This window comes from Mustelus asterias, chromosome 2 (assembly GCF_964213995.1).
Source record: "Mustelus asterias chromosome 2, sMusAst1.hap1.1, whole genome shotgun sequence".
NCBI lineage: Eukaryota > Metazoa > Chordata > Chondrichthyes > Carcharhiniformes > Triakidae > Mustelus > Mustelus asterias.
Window position 1 is genome coordinate 4,534,375 of NC_135802.1, and position 18,284 is coordinate 4,552,658.

An 18,284-nucleotide genomic window follows, 5' to 3' on the forward strand; every position below is an offset into this window, starting at 1 on the left:
GAGTCCTTAACATTGACTCCGGACCCCATGAAGTCTCATGGCTTCAGGTTAAACACGGGGTCAAGGAAATCTCCTGCTGATTTTATCACGTACCATCCCCCCCACCCCCACCTGATGAATCTGTAGTCCTCCATGTTGAGGAAGCACTGTGGATGGCAAGGGTACAGAATTACTCCTTGGAGGAGGGCTTCAATGTCTACCAACAAGGATGGCTCGGAAGACCAAGCAGGCCGGATCCTAAAGGATATCGCTGCTAGACAGAGACTGCGGCAGGTGGTGAGGGAACCAACAAGAGGGAAAAACATACTTGACTTCATCCTCACCAACCTGCCTGCTGCAGATGTATCTGTCCATGATAGTATGGGATACCGTCCATCACAGTGTGTGGCACTACCACCATGCTAAATGGGATAGATTGTTATACTCCTGTTCAACTCACTCAGGCTCTTGGACAGCGCCTTCCAAAGTCATAACCTCTACTATCTAGAAGGAGAAGGGCAGCAGCTGAATGGGAATACCACCACCTGGAGGTTCCCATGCAAGTAACAAATTATCCTGACTTGGGAATATATCGCCGCTCCTTCACTGTCGCTGGGTCAAAATCCTGGAATTCCTTCCTTAACAGCAATGTGGAAGTACCTACACCACACCTGCTGCAGTGGTTTAAGGCGGCAGCTCACCACCACCTTCCCAAGGGCAACTAGGGATGGGCAATAAATACTGGCCGAGCCAGTGATACAAACATCTCGAGAAAGATGTAAGAAAGGTAGAACATAACTGCAGACCAACTGGTAATTGTCAGCTGAATGTCGGTGGCGGGGAATCTTAGAGAGATCATAATCCAGGACAAAACTGTCACTTGGAAATAAATGAGCCAAAACAAAGTAGTTAAGGGGAAATCATGTCTGACTAACTTGATTTGTTTAAAGTAATGGGGAGAGTTGATGTTGTGAACGGCCTTTCAAAGGGTGTGTGATAAACTGCAACATAAGAGGGGTAAAGCCGCCATTGTCCCCAATGACCATAGGCTGTGACTGGTGGTGAATTACCCTGAGGGTCACCACACCTCAGGTGAGGGGCAAGGTTGAGAAGGTGGGGCCTTCATGAATAATCTCAGCTGGTACGAGAATTGAATCCACGTTGTTGGCATCGCTCTCATCAGAAACCAGCCATCCAGCCAACTGAGCTAAACCGTGGGTTCACCTAACCATCACCCCTTGACATTCAATGACATTACCATCACTGAATCCCCCACTGCCAACATTGACCAGAAACTGAACTGGATCAGCCACATAAATACTGTAGCTACAAGAGCAGGTCAGAGGCTAGGAACCTTGTGGTGAGTAACTCGCCTCCTGACTCCTCAAAACCTGACCACCCATCTGCACGGCACAAGTCAGGAGTGTGATGGAATATTCTCCACTTGCCTGGATGGGTGCAGCTCCAACAACACTCAAGAAGCTCGACACCATCCGCAACAAAGCAGCTCACTTGATTGGCATCCCATCCACAAACATTCAATCCCTCCACCACCGATGCTCAGTGGCAGCCGTGTGTGCCACCTACAAGATGCACTGCAGCAACTCACCAAGGCTCCTTCGACAACATCTTATAAACTCATAACTGTTACCATCTAGAAGGACAAGAGCAGCAGATGCCTGGGAACACCCCCACCTGGAGGTCCCCCTTCAAGTCACTCACTATCCTGACTTGGAAATTCCTTCACTGTCGCTGGGTCAAAATCCTGGAACTCCCTCCCTAACAGCACTGTGGGTGCACCTACACCTCAGGGACTGCAGCGGCTCAAGAAGGCAGCTCACCAGCACCTGCTCAAGGAGCAACTAGCCTAGCCAGCAACACTCACATTTTAAGAATGAAATTAAAAACTTTTTAAAATGTTGCAAGGTGCTGTTTTTCATAGGTCGTTAAATCGAGGTCCGTTATACTGTCAGGTGCGGGTGAACAATGTTCAAAAGTAGAGTTCCCTCTTGGGAATATTTATCAAATCAATAATCCTATCATTGCCTCAGTTCTGTCTGTGGGATCTTGCTGTGTACCTGTGGAATGCCATATTTCCACGTATTACAACATTGGGAACACTTAAAAAAAATAGTTCATCAACTCTGAGCTGTGTTAGAAACATAGAAATATAGAAGATAGGAGTAGGAGGAGGCCATTTGGCCCTTCGAACCTGCTCCATCATTCATTATGAACATGGCTGATCATCCAACTCAATAGCCTAATCCTGCTTTCTCCCCATAACCTTTATGAGATAGTGAAAATTTTACAGAAATGTAATTAACCCATTAAATGATTAAAGTTTATTTATTTAGTGTCACAAGTAGGCTTACATTAACACTGCAATGAAGTTACTGTGAAAATCCCCTAGTCGCCACACTCTGGCACCTGTTTGGGTACACTGAGGGAGAATTTAGCATGGCCAATGCATCTAGCCGGCACGTCTTTCGGACTGTGGGAGGAAACCGGAACACCCGGAGGAAACCCACGCAGACACGGGGAGAATGTGCAAACTCCGCACAGTGACCCAAGCCGGGAATTGAACCCGGGTCTCTGGTGCTGTGAGGCAGCAGTGCTAACCACTGTGCCACTCTGCCACCCACGATTAACTGATACTCACTGCCACTCCTTCACATGTGCCTCCTCAATTCCCTCTGCCTGCAGTGTCTGCGACGTATATTGAAGCAACAGCTCACACTCTCTCAGCTGGCCGGTGATGTCCTGGTCTGATGTTGCCCAGGAACTCTCGCGGGGGCCTCTGGGTGAGGGACAGTGAGAGGCAGCAGCAAAAACTGGCAAAAGAAGGACATAGATTATTCTGTGTCATCCCGAACTGCCACGTTAACTCCGTTTCTCGCTCCACAGATGATGCCACAGCCTGCTGAGTTTTTCCAGCATTTTTCATTGTTATAAAAATTTTCCATTTCAGATTTCCAGCATCTGCAGTATTTTGCTTTTGTAGAAGCAGAAAGTTTATAGTTTTTTAGTTTATTTATTAGTGTCACAAGTAGGTTTACATTAACACTGATGTGGAGATGCCGGCGTTGGACTGGGGTGGGCACAGTAAGTAGTCTCAACACCAGGTTAAAGTCCAACAGGTTTATTTGGAAGCACGAGCTTTCGGAGCATTGCTCCTTCATCAGGTGGTGAAGGGGCAAAGCTCTGAAAGCTCATGCTACCAAATAAACTTGTTGGACTTTAACCTGGTGCTGTGAGACTTCTTACTGCACATTAACACTGCAATGAGAGAGTTGTGTGTCAGAGTTTGTCAGTAACAAGCCACTAGGAGGCAGAGTAATTTGTACACAGACAGGAGCAGGAAGGTCAATTGTATTGTTAGGATTAGGATACACAGATGAAAGAAATTGTTTTTTTTGGTCACTGGCTGGGCCAGCATTTATTGTCCAACCTAAGTTGCCCTTAGAGGACAGTTGAGAGTCAACCACATTGCTGTGGCTCTGGAGTCACATGTAGGCCAGACCAGGTAAGGACGGCAGATTTCCTTCCCTAAAGGATATTAGTGAACCAGATGGGTTTTTCCAACAATTGACAGATTCTGTTGAATTCAAATTTCACCATCTGGCATGGTGGGATTTGAACCCAGATCCCCAGAACATTACCCCTGGGTCTCTGGAGTACCAGCCCAGTGACAATACCACAACACCATCACCTCCCTATTTGAGTAACTGGGGATATAACAGGTCCTGGCAGCAGACGGTTGAGGTTGTCATTCGGCCCGACAGTCTGCCCCTCTCCCATAGCTAGGGGGCATACGGTGTCAGTGGGCACAATGTGGCCTTCTGCAACCAGTGGGCACATCAGGAGCTGGAGCGCATTGTAGTGGTATTGTCACTGAGCTAGTATTCCAGAGACCCAGGGGTAATGTTCTGGGGTCCCGGGTTCAAATCCCACCACGGCAGGTGGTGAAATTTGAATTCAATAAAATCTGCTCATTGTCAGATTATAGAGTCCCTGACTACAAGCTGCTGTCTTCAATATTGTGGGAGTAGTGGTGGTGTATTGATACTGTCGCTGGACTAGTAATCCACAGACCCTCTGAGAATCTGGATTCAAATCCCACCACACCAGACGGTGAAATTTGAATTCAGTAGAATCTGTTGATTGTTGTAAAAACCCATCCAGTTCACTAATATCCTTTAGGGAAGGAAATCTGCCGTTCTTATCCGGTCTGGCCTCCATGTGACTCCAGACCCCACACTCAGTTCAGGGGCGATTTAGGGATGGAAAATAAATGCTGGCCCAGCCAGCTGTCAGCCCCAAAACTACATCTGAATTGGAGTTAAAGTTTTGTTTGTGGTCAGGCTGTATTTGCTGCCAAAGCGTGCACATGCAGGTGTGGTGTCTTACTCCAAGACGCCGTTCTGAGTGACAGAGTAGACAGCAGCCAGGAGCAAAGATGGTGCTGTTCAAATTGTCACGGCTGTGTTTTAGCTGGAATGGTACATCTCCTGGACTTGTTTTTTTAATCTTACTTTTGACTGAATTAGTCCATTCAGTTAATAAATTCAACGTAAACATTTGAATGGCCAGCAGGGAACTGCTCCATGATCTTCAGAGTTTATTTCCCTCTAGAATACCGCTATCCAGAAGAAGAGTGAAGCCCACCCAGATTCATTCCAGATTCAATAGCCATTCTACAGGATGGCTCCTACCCAAAGGGATATAGAACATAGAACATTACAGCGCAGTACAGGCCCTTCGGCCCTCGATGTTGCGCCGACCAGTGGAACCAATCTAAAGCCCCTCTAATCTACACTATTCCAATATCATCCATATGTTTATCCAATAACCATTTGAATGCTCTTAATGTTGGCGAGTCCACTACTGCTGCAGGCAGGGCATTCCACGCCCTTACTACTCTCTGAGTAAAGAACCTACCTCTAACATCTGTCCTATATCTCTCACCCCTCAATTTAAAGCTATGTCCCCTCGTGCTAGCCAACACCATCCGAGGAAAAAGGCTCTCACTATCCACCCTATCTAATCCTCTGATCATCTTGTATGCCTCTATTAAGTCACCTCTTAACCTTTTTCTCTCTAACGAGATAATGTTAATGACACAATGTGGTGGCAATAGGATGTAAGCTGAACGTGCTGGGGTTATTACTATAACCTGTTGCTCGGTGATTCAACAGCTGCAGCAGAAGTGGTTTTGCTCCTCACTGCCGCAGTGAGCTTGAAGCTTGCACTGAAACCCAAGCTGAAAGCAGAATGAAGAGGACCTCACCATCACACTAGACCCAACACTTAAAGTATTTATTATCGTCACAAGCAGACTTACATTAACACTGCAATGAAGTTACTGTGAAAATCCCCCACTTCCCCTAAATCCCAGTTTACCTTTGGTGCAAAGTGGTAGCGACCATGTTAACAGAAAACCTGTGGCACGGTGAACCCACTAAACATGCTTCAAGTTTCTTTCATCTATAAATGTTTATTAATTAAATAAGAAAAGCTCCTAGTCCCAGTTTCGACTTCACCAGCTGATTTGAATCCCTCAAACAACAGAGACAGAGCGAGTGGGTGGACAAAACTGTAGGGAGGCACGGTGGCAAGCACTGCTGCTCCTCAGCGCCAGGGACCCGGGTTCAATTCCAGGCTTGGGTCACTGTCTATGCGGAGTTTGCACATTCTCCCCGTGTCTGCGTGGATTTCCTCTCACAGTCCAAAGATGTGTGGGTTAGGTGGATTGGCCATGCTAAATTGCTCCTTAGTGTCAGGGGGACTAGCAGGGTAAATGCATGGGGTTATGGGGATAGGGCCTGGGTGAGATTGCAGTCAGGGCAGAGTCAACGGGCCGGATGGCCTCCTTCTGCACTGTAGGATTCTATGATTCTATGTGCAGGGAGGCCGGGACAGAGGGCGGTTTACCATGGACACGTGCAACGTTTCGGAATGGAGAATGATCAGAGCACTTCCCAAATATTAAGTAGGAAGAGTGAAGAAGTCAAGATCTGGGATTCCATCCCCACTGAAAACCAGCGAAAAAGAGGTCTTTATTTTAGCAAAGGGAGATATGGGTCCCTTGGTTACACACAGACACACACACACACCCTACCTGGAGTAAGTGTGTTCAGTTCCGGGCACCGCATCTCAGGAGAGTGTGGATGCAGCAACAATTCACCAGGGTTAAGTATGGGGACAAGTTGCAGAGTCTTGACTTGTATTCCTGAGTGTGGAGGACTAAGATATAATCGTGGTTTTTAAGATGATTAAAAGGTTAGTAGATTTAGAATCTATTCCCTTTATTGGGGAGTAGGTGCATTGAGGGGAGAAGAGGGGGAACATTGAGTTGTGGGTTTTTGTAAGCGATATTAGGATGATGCCCAGGCTGGAGAGTATCAGAGATGACAGAGGTCGTTGACCTCGGGTGGGATTTCCAGCCTTGGGGCGAGCATGGCTGGAAAATCTCACCCAATGAGTAAAAGGCGAGTTGAGTTTGACAAATTTAAAGAGAATATTTGTTGAAGAAAGTTAAGTGAGTGCTGGCAGTAAATGGAGGGCATGTGAAATTTTGGATCTTGGATTGTGTGTCTCCCAGGAGGATTGTACTGTTGTTTGGTGCCACAATACTGAATTTTGCTTTAGATCACAAGATGTAGACATCAACAATGAGTGTTGGCATTTACTGCCCACCCCTACTCAAGACCACTGAGTGTCTCGTTCGGCCATTTCAGAGGGCATTTATGTGTCTTAAGTCACATGTAGGCCAGACCCGGTCAGGATGGCAGATTTCCTTCCCTGCAGGACATTAGTGAGCCAGATGAGTTTTGGAGAGAGAGCGAGCGAACGAGCACAAGAGAAAGAGAGTGGGGGGAGGAGCGGGTGCGGGAGGGGGGCAGACAGGCCTTCAAGAAGCAGATTGCCTAAGATTGCCTTACCTGATGGAGAACTGACCCCAGCACGCTCTCCATCCTGGCATTCCCGAAATGCACCGTCTGAATGGCCCTCAGGAGTCGAGCGAGCGGGAAACTTTCCTTCACGTGGGTTCAGGTCCCTCCCACGACTGGGATCGGCATCTCTCTGGGATAGTGACAATCCGACACAACGTCTCCCATCTCCATGACCCATAGGAAGTTGGCTGCCATTAAACACAGAGTTAGAGCCCGGAGAATTGGCCAATTGCTTCCGGAAGCCGGTAAAACCGTCCAGGGAACCCTCCTGATTAGAGTTATCCGAGGAATCCGGGAGGTAGTCCAGTTCCGGAGGTGGGAATATATCGTCATCAAAGCTGTATGGAAGGACTAGTTGATCGGGAAACTTGGTGTTCAGGAGTCCGGGAAGTGCTGGCGGATCATGGGACTGTAAGAGGTCATTCTGGACACTTTCAGATTTAGCCCAGGATCTAGGATTTGGTCTCTGTCTCAAGGGGTTCAGGAGCTCGATGGGGGGTGATCCGGCATTCCGGAGATTGGGAAATCCAGTCCTACGTTCCTCACTCAGTGAAAGGGCAGTGTCACATTCCGGCATGCTCCTCATGACATTGGGAATGGAGGGGGAATCCCTGGGAGCGGGCATAGGGTAGCAACTGGGCACAGGGTAGCAACTGGGCACAGGGTAGCGACTGGACACAGGGTAGTCCTCGGACACAGGGCAGAGCCCGGGCGGGCTGGATTTTAATGTCCCTTGGTGACATGAAGCTCCTGGGGGATAGCTGACACCTGTCACACACTCAGAGTAAATGCTGCCTCCACTGGGAGCGGAAGGCAGCAGGGACCCAGGCACACGAGTGGCTGAACCCCTTGCCCCTTGGCCATGTGGGTAACCTCCAGCTTCATCATCGCTCTCGCTTTCCTCTTTGACCGTTTTCAGTGGCGGCTGGTCCTCACTATCGCTAATGACGATCACACAGTTAATGGAGGAGCCAGGACTCTCACCCTCTAGGGGCAAGGGGCTGGGAGACACAGGGAATGCTGGCTGGGAACCACCATCCATCCCGGAACCCGATTCCCTGATTCTCTTCTTCGACCGCAGGCAGAGGCGATTGGCTGATGGCATCAGCCGGGGAGGGCTCACCGCACTCGGCAAATTAGGTGCAGAGCCTGAGCCAAAGGGGCTGGACTCTCCCCCGCAGGGGCTCCCCGCCTGCCCCGTGCCAGACACCCCCTCATGCCACTGGCCAGGCTCTCCCTTGTGTCCCTGGCCTGCTGCACCGCAGTGAGGGGGAATCTCCCGCTCTATGGGATTCTGTGACCAGGTCAGCACAGGATAAGCACCAGCGTCCAAACTCACAGCATGTCCTCGCTTCACCGTCTTGTCTCCCGCAAAACAAACTGCGGAGGAAGAAATAAAACAATTAAAATGCTTCCACAAGATTTGCAGTTACAGGCCCATCAGACCCATACGTCACAGGTGCTCATTCGGCCCATTGTGTCAGTGCTAGCTCTTTGAAAGAGCTTTGGTATTAACCCCACTCTCCCGCTCTTCCCCCCTGGCCTTGAAATGTTTCCTCTTTACATTTTTATCCAATTCCTTTCCACATCACCACAATAAAACAATCCTATCTGCTTCTTATTGCCAATCACCTTCATTCTATCCCCAGCTGTCATATTCCAATCTCAGAGATATCACTGAATTTCTATCTTTCACTGTGAGCAGCCGAGAAACGGTGAGGACAACTTCACGGGCAGGTTAGAGACAGCTACACTCGTTCGGGGCCAGACTCACATACAGAGCCAGACTCTGCACAGCCACTCCACGCAAATCAGTTCAAAGAACATTCTGCAAATAAAAAGCTGGTTCCAGTAAAGTCACAAAGCGATTGGATTACATAAAACTCAATGTGTACACTGAAGGAAATCTGACACTTCATTGGAAAGACAGCACCTCCATCCGCACGGCACCCCCGGCATTGACACCCCGCCACCTTTGTGTCCCCCTCCCCCGGGTGCTGACACTCCGCCATAGCGTCATCCTCCCCCTTCAGCACTGAGCCTCTGCCAGCGTGGCAACTCCTCCCCCCACCGCCCCGGCACAGGCCCCCCCAACTAGAACTAGGGGGCATGGCCTCACAATGAGGGGAAGCAGATTTAGGACTGAGTTGAGGAGGAACTTCTTCACACAAAGGGTTGTGAATCTGGGAATTCCCTGCCCAGTGAAGCAGTTGAAGCTACCTCATTGAATGTTTTCAAGGCAAGGATAGATGTATTTTTGAACAGTAAAGGAATTAAGGGTTATGGTGAGTGGGCGGGTAAGTGGAGCTGAGTCCACGAAAAGATAAGCCATGATCTTATTGAATGACAGAGCAGGCTCGAGGGGCCAGATAGCCTACTCCTGCTCCTAGTTCTTATGTTCTAAAACTGCCGGAGCATGGGGAAGGTTAAGTTAGGTCCAACTTAGGTTGGGGTGGCACAGTGGTTAGCACTGCCGCCTCACAGCGCAGGGACCCGGGTTCAATTCCGGCCTTAGGTCACTGTCTTTGTGGAGTTTGCACGTTCTCCCCGTGTCTGTCTGGGTTTCCTCCGGCTGCTCCGGTTTCGTCCCACAGTCCAAAGATGTGCGGGTTAGGTTGATTGGCCATGCTAAATTGGCCCTAGTGTCAGGGGGACTAGGAGGGCAAATGTGCAGGGTTGCGGGAATAGGGCCTGGGTGGGATTGAGGTCGGTACAGATTCGATGGGCTGAATGGCCTTCTTCTGTACTGTAGGGATTCTATGATTCTAACTCACAAATGGACCCCGGATGGTTCCTGGATACTGCTCTCCAGCCAGCTCTGCAAAGAGCTTTTCATAACCAATCTTGTGCTCTGCTGAGCAGCACTTTCTCAATCAGAGTCTCCCCCTCCCCTCGTCTCCCCCTCCCCTCGTCTCCCCCTCCCCTCGTCTCCCCCTCCCCTCGTCTCCCCCTCCCTGCTCTACACTCTGGGTCATGGCTATTAATCAGCTTTCTCAATCAGCCATTCCATAGAACCATAGAAAATTACAGCTCAGAAACAGGCCTTTTGGCCCTTCTTGTCTGTGCCGAACCATTTTATGCCCAGTCCCACTGACCTGCACTTGGACCATATCCCTCCACACCCCTCTCATCCATGAACCCGTCCAAGTTTTTCTTAAATGTTAAAAGTGACCCCGCATTTACCACTTTATCTGGCAGCTCATTCCACACTCCCACCACTCTCTGCGTGAAGAAGCCCCCCCTAATATTCCCTTTAAACTTTTCTCCTTTCACCCTTAACCCATGCCCTCTGGTTTTTTTCTCCCCTAGCCTCAGCGGAAAAAGCCTGCTCGCATTCACTCTATCTATACCCATCAAAATCTTATACACCTCTATCAAATCTCCCCTCAATCTTCTACGCTCCAGGGAATCAAGTCCCAACCTATTCAATCTCTCTCTGTAACTCAGCTTCTCAAGACCCGGCAACATCCTTGTGAACCTTCTCTGCACTCTTTCAATCTTATTTACATCCTTCCTGTAACTAGGTGACCAAAACTGTACACAATACTCCAAATTCGGCCTCACCAATGCCTTATATAACCTTACCATAACACTCCAACTTTTATACTCGATACTCCGATTTATAAAGGCCAATGTACCAAAGGCACTCTTTATGACCCTATCCACCTGTGACGTCACTTTTAGGGAATTCTGTACCTGTATTCCCAGATCTCTCTGTTCAACTGCACTCTTCAGAGTCCTACCATTTACCCTGTACGTTCTATTTTGATTTGTCTTTCCAAAGTGCAATATCTCACACTTGTCTGCGTTAAATTCCATTTGCCATTTTTCAGCCCATTTTTCTCGTTGGTCCAAATCCCTCTGCAAGCTTTGAAAACCTTCCTCACTGTCCACTACACCTCCAATCTTTGTATCATCAGCAAACTTGCTGATCCAATTGACCACATTATCATCCAGATCATTGATATAGATGACAAACAACAATGGACCCAACACCGATCCCTGCGGCACACCACTAGTCACAGGCCTCCACTCAGAGAAGCAATCCTCCACAACCACTCTCTGGCTTCTTCCATTGAGCCAGTGTCTTATCCAATTTACTACCTCCCCATGTATACCTAGCGACTGAACCTTCCTAACTAACCTCCCATGAGGGACCTTGTCAAAGGCCTTGCTGAAATCCAGGTAGACAACATCCACCGCCTTCCCTTCATCCACTTTCCTGGTAACCTCCTCGAAAAACTCTAATAGATTGGTCAAACATGACCTACCACGCACAAAGCCATGTTGACTCTCCCTAATAAGTCCCTGTCTATCCAAATATTTGTAGATCCTATCCCTTATCACACCTTCCAATAACTTGCCCACCGACGTCAAACTTACTGGCCGATAATTTCCCGGATTTCTTTTGGAACCTTTTTTAAACAACGGAACAACATGAGCCACCCTCCAATCATTCATTGGGTTATTCAGAACAGCAACAGGCCATTCAGCCCAAATAATCCATACTGGTGTCTATGTTCAACTTGAGTGTCCTCCCAGCTTTCCTTATTTATAACCTTTTGTAAACTGCCCCCCAGATCCCTGGACCCACCCCCAGACCCTTAACTGCAGTCTAATTAAAATCTGATGACGGTTACTTTTTTTTATTCGTTCGTGGGACATGGGCGTCGCTGGCTGGCCAGCTTTTATTGCCCTTCCCTAGTTGCCCTTGAGAAGGTGGTGGTGAGCTGCCTTCTTGAATCGCTGCAGTCCATGTTCTGTGGGTTGACCCACAGTGCCGTTAGGGAGGGAATTCCAGGATTTTGACCCAGCAACTGTGAAGGAACGGCCGATATATTTCCAAGTCAGGATGGTGAGTGGTTTGGAGGGGAGCTTGCAGGTGGTGGTGTCCCATGTATCTGCTGCCCTTGTCCTTCCAGATAGACGTGGTTGTGGGTTTGGAAGGTGCTGCCTCAGGATCTTTGGTGAATTGTTGCAACTTGTCTACTTTTCAATTTATTCCTCTCAAATTCATTTGCCCATTCTGCCAATTTTACTCATGTGTTTCTGAATTTGGTTGCAGTCCACCTCAGTGCTGACTATCCCACACCATCCTCCAATTTCACGTCATTCGCCAGTTCAGAAATTGTGTTTTTGATTCCAAAGTCCGATTGTTAACAGACTGAAGTTGTTTCCACTGGCGGGTGAAACCAGAACTAGGGGGCATGGCCTCAAAATGAGGGGAAGCAGATTTAGGACTGAGTTGAGGAGGAACTTCTTCATCCAAAGGGTTGTGAATCTGTGGAATTCCCTGCCTAGCGAAGCAGTTGAGGCTACCTCATTGAATGTTTTTAAGGCAAGGACAGATAAATTTTTGAACAGTAAAGGAATTAAGGGTTATGGTGAGCGGGCGGGTAAGTGGAGCTGAGTCCATGAAAAGATCAGCCATGATCTTATTGAATGGCGGAGCAGGCTCGAGGGGCCAGATGGCCTACTCCTGCTCCTAGCTCATATGTTCTTGATGTAAATTGGGAACAACACTGATCTTTGATGAATATCACTACTTGTGAGTAGCTATTCTGTATTCTTATGGATCTTATGGAGACTTATAAGATAATGCGGGGGCTGGATAGGGTGGAGGCGGAGAGATTCTTTCCACTTAGTAAGGAAGTTAAAACTAGAGGACACAGCCTCAAAATAAAGGGGGGTCGGTTTAAGACAGAGTTGAGGAGGAACTTCTTCTCCCAGAGGGTGGTGAATCTCTGGAATTCTCTGCCCACTGAGGTGGTGGAGGCTACCTCGCTGAATATGTTTAAAGCGCGGATGGATGGATTCCTGATCGGTAAGGGAATTAAGGGTTATGGGGATCAGGCGGGTAAGTGGTACTGATCCACGTCAGATCAGCCATGATCTTATTGAATGGCGGGGCAGGCTCGAGGGGCTAGATGGCCTACTCCTGCTCCTATTTCTTATGTTCTTATGTTCTTATTCCCACCGTCTGGTTTCTGCCTTGAAGCCAGCCAGAAATCCATTCTGCCACTTGCTCCTAGCTCCACATTCTCTAACATTACTCACTAGTCTGTTATGGGTCACCTTATCAAAGGTCTATTGACAATTGAGAGAAATTATATCACTGCACAATATCTACTCTGCGATTTCTCAACAAAAAAATCCATAAAATTGGTCATGCAAGGTTTTTAAAATCATTGCTGACTTTTCATTTATATATTTCTTGTTTCGAGATGTTTTTTGATTCTTTTAGTTAGTGGGGATTCCATTATATTTCCTTCTCTGATATTAAGCTCTAACTCTATAACTCCCTGGGCATGTTCTATCCTCTATCCTTCCATCACGTTAGTTATCCACCAGCCTCCCATCCACTGACTCTGTCTACACTTCCCGCTGCCTCGGCAAAGCGGCCAGCATAACCACGCACCCCGGACATTCTCTCTTCCACCTTTTTCCGTCGGGAAAAAGATATAAAAGTCTGACGTCGCGTACCAACCGACTCAAGAACAGCTTCCTCCCTGCTGCTGTCAGACTTTTGAATGGACTTACCTTGCATTAAGTTGATCTTTCTCTACACCCTGGCTATGACTGTAACACTACATTCTGCACTCTCTCGTTTCCTTCTCTATGAACGGTATGCTTTGTCTGGATAGTGTGCAAGAAACAATACTTTTCACTCTATACTAATACATGTGACAATAATAAATCAAATCAAAAAAATCCTCTGGTACTCCTCCCAGCTCAGTGGCACAGTGATTTGCACTGCTGCCTCACAGCGTAAGGGACCCGGGTTCGATTCCCGGCTTGGGTCAGTCTGTGCGGAGTCTGCACGTTCTCCCCGTGTCTGCATGGGTTTCCTCCGGGTGCTCCGGTTTCCTCCCACAGTCTGAAAGACGTGCTGGTTAGGTGCATTGGCCATGCTAAATTCTCCCTCAGTGTACCCAAACAGGCGCCGGAATGTGGCAACTAGGGGATTTTCACAGTAACTTCTTTGCAGTGTTAATGTAAGCCTACTTGTGACAATAATAAATACATTTAACCTTTTCTAACAAATTATTAAATATGAGTAATGTCTCTATCTTTTTCCTAGATTGTCTTTTCTAAACCGAAGCCCTTACCTGAGCTGGTTTGGCCGCTTGCTCGGGGTGTTACTTTTCTGTCCTTTCCTGTGTCCTCTTTACCGGATTCTGGGAAATCAGTCCACGCACTCTCGATGACATTCCCACATCTTACAGAATCTTCCAGCAATTCTACTTTAGGTTTGATCTCCGGTTCAGTTCCAGTTTCCCGGAAGGTGATTTCTCTTTCCGTGTGTGACATTCTCTTCCACACTGACGAGCTCGGACTCCGGTCCGGATTCCTCGTGTTGGCATTTAGAGGTGCCGCCCTCCCGAGTTGCTCAGCTTCAACCCCAGGTGAGTGGTTGGGTGAGAAACCTGGGCAGTGGGATTCAGCTGAGCCTGCGGCCTGGCACTCTCTCCCAGCCATGTCCTGTGACCCGCCGCTGCTTGAAGGCTGCACGTCAGATTCACAGCCGGGTAATAATGGCACTACGCTGGAGTCTCTCCATCCGCGAGGGGCTGACTGGTCATCTGGACACTCTCTCCCTCGTTCCCAATCACAGTCGCCTCTGGATTTGGACAGGAACTCAGCAGAGCCGCCGGAAGCAGGACCCAGCGAAGCGAAATTCCCCATTTCCGAAGCACATGACGGGAGGCTCTGCGCGTTAGACCATCCCAGAGGAAAAGCATCTGAACCATCACAGTCAACATTCCGAAGTCCCTTTCCCACGTCATAGCCACGACCCAGATTACCGTAGACAGGAGGCGATGGTTCTGCCACACTGAAGTCCTCAGTCACATCGGAGCTACGGCCTAGGTTATGGTTGTCATGATCCAGATTATCGTAGTCAGGTGATGGCTCTACCACACTGAAACCTTCAATCACATCAGGGCTATGATGCACATTATGGTGGTCAGGAGGCGATGGCTCTGCCACACTGAAGTCCTTGACCACATTGTGGCGATGGCCCAGATTATTGTGGTCCCGATCCAGATTATGGTGGTCAGGAGGCGATGACTCTGCCACACTGAAACTCTTCATTCCACCGAGATGGCCAGGGGGGTCAGAAGCGGAAGGATCTGTGCACAGAGCAGGGGAAGGAGGCGACACCTCTGCGCTGGGTCTGTGATCGCAGCAAACTCCTGTCACATCACCAATGGGTCCGTCAGCCAGGGCGGCAGAACACTGGGAATCTTTCCTGGCCTCTTCATCACACTCTACTGAGGCAGAGCTAAACGGCACCAGGGATCCAGATCTTTTTGGTAATTCCTGTAGTAAATGCCCACTTGCGCCGCCAGCATCCTCCTCCATCCCATCGGCATCACCAGGCATTTCCTGGCTTTCCCACAAACCACTCCCAGCGCTCTCTAACCCCTCGTGGGAACCAATGCTGGAAGAACACTGGGGAAGAGACCAGAGTCCTGCTGGACTGTCCCTGGAGACATTGCTCGGCTCCGAACACGTCCCTGAGCCCTTTGCGAGTGAGAGGGAAGGAGAACCATCGTTAGTGATCACTTCCATCCTGTCATGTTGGCTGTGTTTGTCTGAATGACTCTTGATGGAGCCTGCGGAGATAACACGTGAGGCGTCACCCCAACTAGTTTCTTGGATGGTCTCCATTTCTCCAGCAGGTTTACCACCCCTCTGCAGAGGAGATGTTTCCGAATCATCCTTCACTCCGACGAGACAGCTCACCTCTGCATTGGGCGACTGAGGGATTGAAGGAGATGGTTCCATTGTATTGGTATCGGCAGCGTCATCAGCAACACGTCTGCAGTCAAGGCCACAGCCAACTAAACCTTGACCCTGCACCGCCTGACACAGTAATTCATCGCTTTCCTTTGGCTCCTGCCTACATCCTGGAATCTCGGAAGTGTGATACGGATTAACAACAGACAGTTTTTCATTCTCTACAGCCCGGTGTGACGTATTAACAGCTTCATTCTCCGGCCGAGACACATGAGTTTTGAAGAACTCTCTAACCATTCGTGCCACCTCAGCGTGTCTGTTCAATGCTCTGACTTTGCTGTAAGCTGGATGCTCCAGAGAGGCTGCGTGTTTTGTACAGAATTGCCTGACCAGCGTGCCAATGTGCTGGGCTTGATGCTGCCTCAGCTCTTTGGAGAGAAACAGTAGGCTCAGGTTCAGCCTCTCGGCTGATCCAAACCCGCCTGTCCCAGTTTGCCGGGACAGACGCAATCTTTTATTGGGACTTGCAGCAGCAGAATTTGAACTCGGCGTCTCTTCTTTTCGAGGCCTCTTCAACTCTCGAGAGTCAAGGCGACTTTGGCCATTTAATCTCTTGCTGGTGGCATCTTCCCTCTCGGATTCAGACTCGGAAAGCTGCAGGTTCAGGTACTCGGGGCTCAAGGAGACAATCCCTGAGCCAGCTTCAACACCCAGCGCCTCGGTCAGACTTACATCAGGAGCTTCTATCTCGGGTAGATCTGTGTGTTTCACACCAGCGTGACCCATTCCCATCACATCCGGCTCCATGTCTTGCCATCCGGTGACCAGAGGGTCAGGACAGGCGCAAGCTCCCTGCTGATGTGTCTCAATAATTGGTACCAAGCCCGATGACTCTGGCAGCAGAGCTTGGCGTTCTTTGTTGAAGGGGTGGTACTGAGGGATGGTCTCCTCCGGCTGAAACTGTCCCCCCACACCGGTAACCACAGTCTCGGGTTCCTCTTCAACACCCGTGCCTGGCAGCCAGCTTCTTCCCAACGTGGTCTCATTGTGCTTTCGAATTTCAGGGTTGGGCTCGTTGCTCCAATCTCTCCATTTGCTTGCGGGTTTGGTGTGATACGATTGGGACGTCGCAGTCCCATTTGTGCTCAGTTCACTCACTCCCTTCTCACCCAAGGTCACTGAAGTAGCTGGTGCATCCCCTCTCTGATCCTCGACAGAACCCCCAGGCTCTCCCTCAGCATCCCTGGAGAAGTCAAGCTGCTCAGGAGTTGGATTGGTGCAGTGGTTTTCCTTCAAATGTTGACCCTCTAACTCCGGTGATCCTTCACTTGAGACAGACAGCTCCTCAGAGAAACCTGTTAGAGAGCAAGTCTCCTGTGAGACCTTCTCCTCTTCACACAGACGTGCGTTAGACACTGTTCCTGAAGCTGGCAATGAATCATCTTCACTCCAAACTGCCTGGGCGATGAGGCTGGACTTTACCTCTCCATCAGTGGAGCAATCTTCAGAACAGGGAACAACGTTGAGGTTCATTTCATTCCTCGGTCCATCCTCCTGATCTGCAGCAGAGGTTTCGCTGTCTGATAGGGTATGGGGCACCTGTGTATATACCTCCCGCTCTGAGCTAGAGGTCATCTCCTCCCAGTCCTCCTCCTCCTCACCCTCCGCCTCCCATTCCTCCTGTTCACTCTCCTCCTCCAGCTGGTCCCTCCCCTCCTCCAGCTGGTCACTCCCCTCCTCCAGCTGGTCACTCCCCTCCTCCAGCTGGTCACTCCCCTCCTCCAGCTGGTCCCTCTCCTCCTCCAGCTGGTCCCTCCCCTCCTCCAGCTGGTCCCCCTCCTCCTCCAGCTGGTCCCTCCCCTCCTCCAGCTGGTCACTCCCCTCCTCCAGCTGGTCACTCCCCTCCTCCAGCTGGTCACTCCCCTCCTCCAGCTGGTCACTCCCCTCCTCCAGCTGGTCCCTCTCTTCCTCCAGCTGGTCCCTCCCCTCCTCCAGCTGGTCACTCTCCTCCTCCAGCTGGTCACTCTCCTCCTCCAGCTGGTCACTCCCCTCCTCCAGCTGGTCCCTCTCCTCCTCCAGCTGGTCCCTCTCCTCCTCCAGCTGGTCCCTCTCCTCCTCCAGCTGGTCACTCTCCTCCTCCAGCTGGTCACTCTCCTCCTCCAGCTGGTCACTCTCCTCCTCCAGCTGGTCACTCCCCTCCTCCAGCTGTTCACTCTCCTCCTCCAGCTGGTCCCTCTCCTCTTCCAGCTGGTCACTCCCTTCCTCCAGCTGGTCACTCCCTTCCTCCAGCTGGTCACTCACCTCCTCCAGCTGGTCACTCACCTCCTCCAGCTGGTCACTCACCTCCTCCAGCTGGTCACTCACCTCCTCCAGCTGGTCACTCACCTCCTCCAGCTGGTCACTCACCTCCTCCAGCTGGTCACTCACCTCCTCCAGCTGGTCACTCCCCTCCTCCAGCTGGTCCCTCCTCTCCTCCAGCTGGTCACCTCCCTCCTCCAGCTGGTCACACCCCTCCTCCAGCTGGTCACTCCCCTCCTCCAGCTGGTCACTCCCCTCCTCCAGCTGGTCACTCCCCTCCTCCAGCTGGTCCCTCCCCTCCTCCAGCTGGTC

The 18,284-nt window shown here is 49.9% G+C and overlaps 1 protein-coding gene across 1 annotated transcript in view; it reads right to left on the bottom strand.

Annotated features, from left to right (window-relative positions):
• Positions 1 to 18,284, bottom strand: part of LOC144504346 (uncharacterized) — a 118,569-nt gene that overhangs the window by 68,312 nt on the left and 31,973 nt on the right. The window contains exons 6-10 of the mRNA XM_078229525.1: positions 17,976 to 18,264; positions 14,042 to 17,522; positions 6,921 to 8,312; positions 6,098 to 6,208; positions 2,639 to 2,810 (exon numbers count right to left, since the gene is read on the bottom strand). Coding sequence (XP_078085651.1) covers positions 2,639 to 2,810; positions 6,098 to 6,208; positions 6,921 to 8,312; positions 14,042 to 17,522; positions 17,976 to 18,264 — 5,445 coding nt within the window. The remainder of the gene's footprint in view (positions 1 to 2,638; positions 2,811 to 6,097; positions 6,209 to 6,920; positions 8,313 to 14,041; positions 17,523 to 17,975; positions 18,265 to 18,284) is intronic.